The 3897-nt window shown below is 33.5% G+C and overlaps 1 protein-coding gene and 1 pseudogene across 2 annotated transcripts; one reads left to right on the top strand and one right to left on the bottom strand.

Moving 5' to 3' along the window:
• The first annotated feature begins 1313 nt into the window (after nucleotides 1–1313).
• On the top strand, nucleotides 1314–2299 carry LOC143583023 (uncharacterized). Its single transcript, XM_077065453.1, has 4 exons — nucleotides 1314–1603; nucleotides 1696–1896; nucleotides 1971–2097; nucleotides 2189–2299. The coding sequence occupies exons 1-4, from the start codon at nucleotides 1314–1316 to the stop codon at nucleotides 2297–2299; spliced, it is 729 nt and encodes a 242-aa protein (XP_076921568.1).
• A 699-nt stretch (nucleotides 2300–2998) lies between these two features.
• On the bottom strand, nucleotides 2999–3889 carry LOC143583024 (thioredoxin-like 4, chloroplastic; annotated as a pseudogene). Its single transcript, XR_013144081.1, has 3 exons — nucleotides 3714–3889; nucleotides 3399–3452; nucleotides 2999–3334 (listed from the first exon to the last, which is right to left on the bottom strand). The product of XR_013144081.1 is annotated as a thioredoxin-like 4, chloroplastic (transcript).
• Between the last annotated feature and the right edge of the window lie 8 nt (nucleotides 3890–3897).

The following is a 3897-nucleotide window of genomic DNA, read 5'->3' as shown; positions in this document are numbered from 1 at the left end:
ATCATGCTTTGCCGTTGAAATGGTGACCTGGCAGGCAGTGTCGGCGGCAAACACCACCCCAGGAATGTCGGGGTCGCCCAACGGCGATTTTATCGGTGAATTTTCCACAACTAAAATGCCGCTCAGATCTGAGAGAGCAGAGAGAGAATTATAGAGAGAGGAACAATGTGTTGATTTTTTTTTATAGAGAGAACAATTTGTTAGATGTTTCAGATTTGGATCATGTGGTGTGAAGAAGACGATGTGTTGATTTTCTTTTCCTTTTTAAATTTTAGAGAGACGACCCACTTAAATAGTCAAATCTATGTGTTGAAACTATTTGTTTATTTTCTTTTCTTTTATTTTTTTTTAAATTAAGGTTTATACTTATAATATTTGATGTGGTATTAGTTTATAGTTTTTTTTTTTTGAATTGATGACCATTTCCTTTTTATCATGAAAGAAAGTATACTTGAGTAAGATATGATGTGACGCTAACGTGACAGTTTGAAGTGAGAAGTAAAAAGACATCCATACCGTATAATCTAATTGTACTCTTAAACCTACGTTATTGTCTACTTTGATGCCGCTAGATCATAAACCCGTTGATATTATATATAAGTAACATGCAATCTATATTTATAATTACATTTTTATGTTTTTATCATCAAAAATAAAAATGATAAATATGTAAGGTATATTGGTTGGGAATGTAAGAAAGTTGGTCCGCTCGTAAAGTAGACGGAGACCCTGCTTTCATTCCCAAATTAGTTTGTGTATTAGCCGATGAATATATATATATATATATATATATAATAATCAATCAAACTCTCTTTCTTCTTCATTCTGGATTTTAATTAACAACCCTAACTGGGCGGTGCCTGTGTTTGAATTCGATCACATTTTTATAGGTAATCGATTATTTTCTTTTCATTTCGCCACCCACATGAAATTCGTTGCCGTTATTCAATTCGTTTGCCATATTCACAGATTTGGTATTCGGTACAAAAACTATGTATATTATGCATTGTTAGATATGATGTAAATCACAACATACATTAAACAAGTCAGGAGTTGCGGAGTGTGTGCTTGTGCTTATTAGCGAAACTGCTTACTCTCCGGTGCATGAAAATTCACATATCAACTTCTTCATTTCAATGAGTTTTATCCGATTAAGATATTTCCCCGACGCCTGTTGTTTTAGGTTATATATGGAATGATAATGCTGCCTATATTTTCATCCTCATTCATTTTACTTTTTCTGACGCTAGGTTTTTGCTTATTATTTTAGGAAATTAGATGTATTTGACAATCTATGTTTTATTTTCAGATTAATGGCATTGCTAGTGTCGAGTTCAAGGGCCATCAGGCAGTTGTTTACGTGCAAGAATGGTGGTAGACAGTTAATTAAATGTCCACAAAACAAACCTAAACTGGAAACTTATGTTCGGAATCGGTTTTATAAAAGCATTGCATATGGTAGTAGTCACGAGGCTGGTCCCGTGTGTTTGCAAAACACACATTTCAGTGGTTTTGATCAAAGGAGAGGATTTCTCGGTTTCAGTGATGAAGATCAAGGGGGTGCGGCTGTATCAAAAGTTCACGAGGAGAAGCGTATTTTAGGGTGATAATAATAATAATAATAATAATAATCAAATTAATTATAAATTAACTTGTTAGTGTTATCGGTATAATGATAGCCGCTTTGTTCTTTAGGTATTCACCAGAACAGATGTATGCAGTGGTTGCTGCAGTTGACATGTATCAGGATTTTCTTCCGTGGTGTAAACGATCCGACATAATTAAGCGTCATCCTGATGGTTCGTTTGATGCTGAGCTGGAAATCGGTTTTAAGTTTCTTGTTGAAAGCTATGTGTCTCATGTCAAATTGGTCAAACACAAATCGATAAAGATAACATATTTTCTTTATTTTTGGTTTTTTTTCAATAACATTACATGTTTTTAAAGTCTTATTTCTTGTTTCAGACAACTTCTTCACAAAGTAAACTTTTTGATCATTTAGTAAACATCTGGGAGTTCCACCCAGGACCTACTCCGGGGACGTGTGACCTCCATTTTCTTTTGGATTTTAAGTTTCAGTCACCATTTTATTCACAGGTAAGTAGTCAACTAGTTGACTTTGTACAGTTGGACATTTTATATGTTACTTTTTCACCATTTAATAAACATTTGTGTGTGTTTTACACAGATGGCATCTGTGTTATTTAAGGAAGTGTCTTCTCGACTAGTTGGTTCATTCTGTGACCGTTGTCGTTTGCTTTATGGGCCAGGGATTCAGGTTACTGAACAAAAGAGATGAAAAATGACCTGCTCAGTAAATATATATGCTAACTTATGTATTTGTTTGATTGTACTATTTTATCTTGTTAGTTTGTGTTAAATGGCAGCATTAACGGTTTGTTTTCCTGTCATACACAGGATTAGAATGTATGGTCAAAGTTCTTATCTTTCGTATCTGTATTTAACTTTTATGCTAAGAAGGATATGATTTTTTTTTGATTTTTTTGGCATGCTCAGAAAATTGATAAGACGGGTCATGACTAACATACATATCCATAACAATTTATTCCAAATTTCAAACCAGACCAAACTGTTAGACCGCCAAATTGTGAAAACCAAACTGTTTGGATCTCAAACCGACCAACTTGTTTTGGATGTCCGGTCGGTTTAACGTTTTCTTAACACTAATGCCCTACAGTAGAGTGGAAGATAAGAAAATTTTCTTTTTCTTTTTCGTTTTTTTTAATGTTACATGACTAGTATACACTCTATTTCTCACCAATTACTAAATAATAATCTCAGTTTTCTGAATTATCTGTTCTTTATTTACAAGCTTTCACATAAAAAAAACTTGCTGATTACAAATCCGCTAAGAAATAAACATAAATTCAGACAGAAACCTTTCCATAACAAGAAATGATGAATTGTTTTAAGATAACCTGAAAGTACAAAGTCACAAACCAAAATAATAGATATTACTGCACAAATACTAGTTCAATGAAGTTGAAGAACAAATATTTATTTGATTTTTCTTCTAACAAAACATGTTATTATTCATTCATATCAACTGTCTCATTTTTCTCCCTCTATTTTGTAGCCCACAAAATAGGTATACAATGCAGCATGGACTGAATTAAATATATAACACCATGCTAAGTATATCTAACTATTATCTCCAAATGCAAAGTTTAACCATATTACCAGAACGCCCTAAGCGGTTTGCAGTAGCAGATGCTGTGTATTTCTCTATAGCTGCTTTTATCCGTTCCTTATCTCGGGTAGAAAAGCTTCCAATAGCATCCCATTTTTATAGAAATGAAAAAAGAGGCACCGTCTGTATATTCCATCAAAACAAACTCAAAATCTGTACAAATAATTGTACATATTAAACATTATACCTTGATTCGAAGCCGCTCTGCTATTTCTGATTGCTCATCATATTCATCCATCACCTGCACCATTTTGAGTCATAATCATGTATTTTAATCTGGAAGCTTAAAACTAGTTTGTTTGACTATCATAAGTCAACTAAGGTCTCATTGAATCAAAATCAGTTGAAAATTGAAATAATTGAATTAGTTTAACCGAATTCGGTTAGTTGAGAAGCTAACTAACTGAATCCTAAAAATCAGTTAACTAAATAAGTTATCTCAACTGATTTAAACATAACTAACTATGCTGTCTGTATGCATATTTTGATGAACAAAACTCACATTATGCTTTAAGAAGATGACTGCAGCCTCTTCATCACCAGACCCTTTGCACAATTTAGCAAAACCCTGTTCAATATACTTGCAACTACCGCACGCGGTTCGGTAGAAATCAACCACAACCACGTGTTATCATTTTTCGCCTTTTCAAGAACCGCGAGCAATTCATCATCCTTTTTTATTTCTC

Source organism: Bidens hawaiensis, unplaced genomic scaffold (assembly GCF_021521415.1).
Source record: "Bidens hawaiensis isolate Kalapana, Puna unplaced genomic scaffold, B.hawaiensis_p1.1 tig00032103_1, whole genome shotgun sequence".
In the NCBI taxonomy this organism is placed as follows: Eukaryota; Viridiplantae; Streptophyta; class Magnoliopsida; order Asterales; family Asteraceae; genus Bidens; species Bidens hawaiensis.
The sequence above is the reverse complement of the archived record's forward strand: the minus strand, read 5'-3'. Positions and strand labels throughout refer to the sequence as shown.

Coding starts and splice junctions, on each gene's coding strand:
- LOC143583023 (XM_077065453.1), top strand. CDS start 1,314: ATGGCATTGCTAGTGTCGAGTTCAAGGGCCATCAGGCAGTTGTTTACG. Junction 1,604..1,695: donor GAGGAGAAGCGTATTTTAGG/GTGATAATAATA, acceptor TTTGTTCTTTAG/GTATTCACCAGAACAGATGT. Junction 1,897..1,970: donor CACAAATCGATAAAGATAAC/ATATTTTCTTTA, acceptor GTTTCAGACAAC/TTCTTCACAAAGTAAACTTT.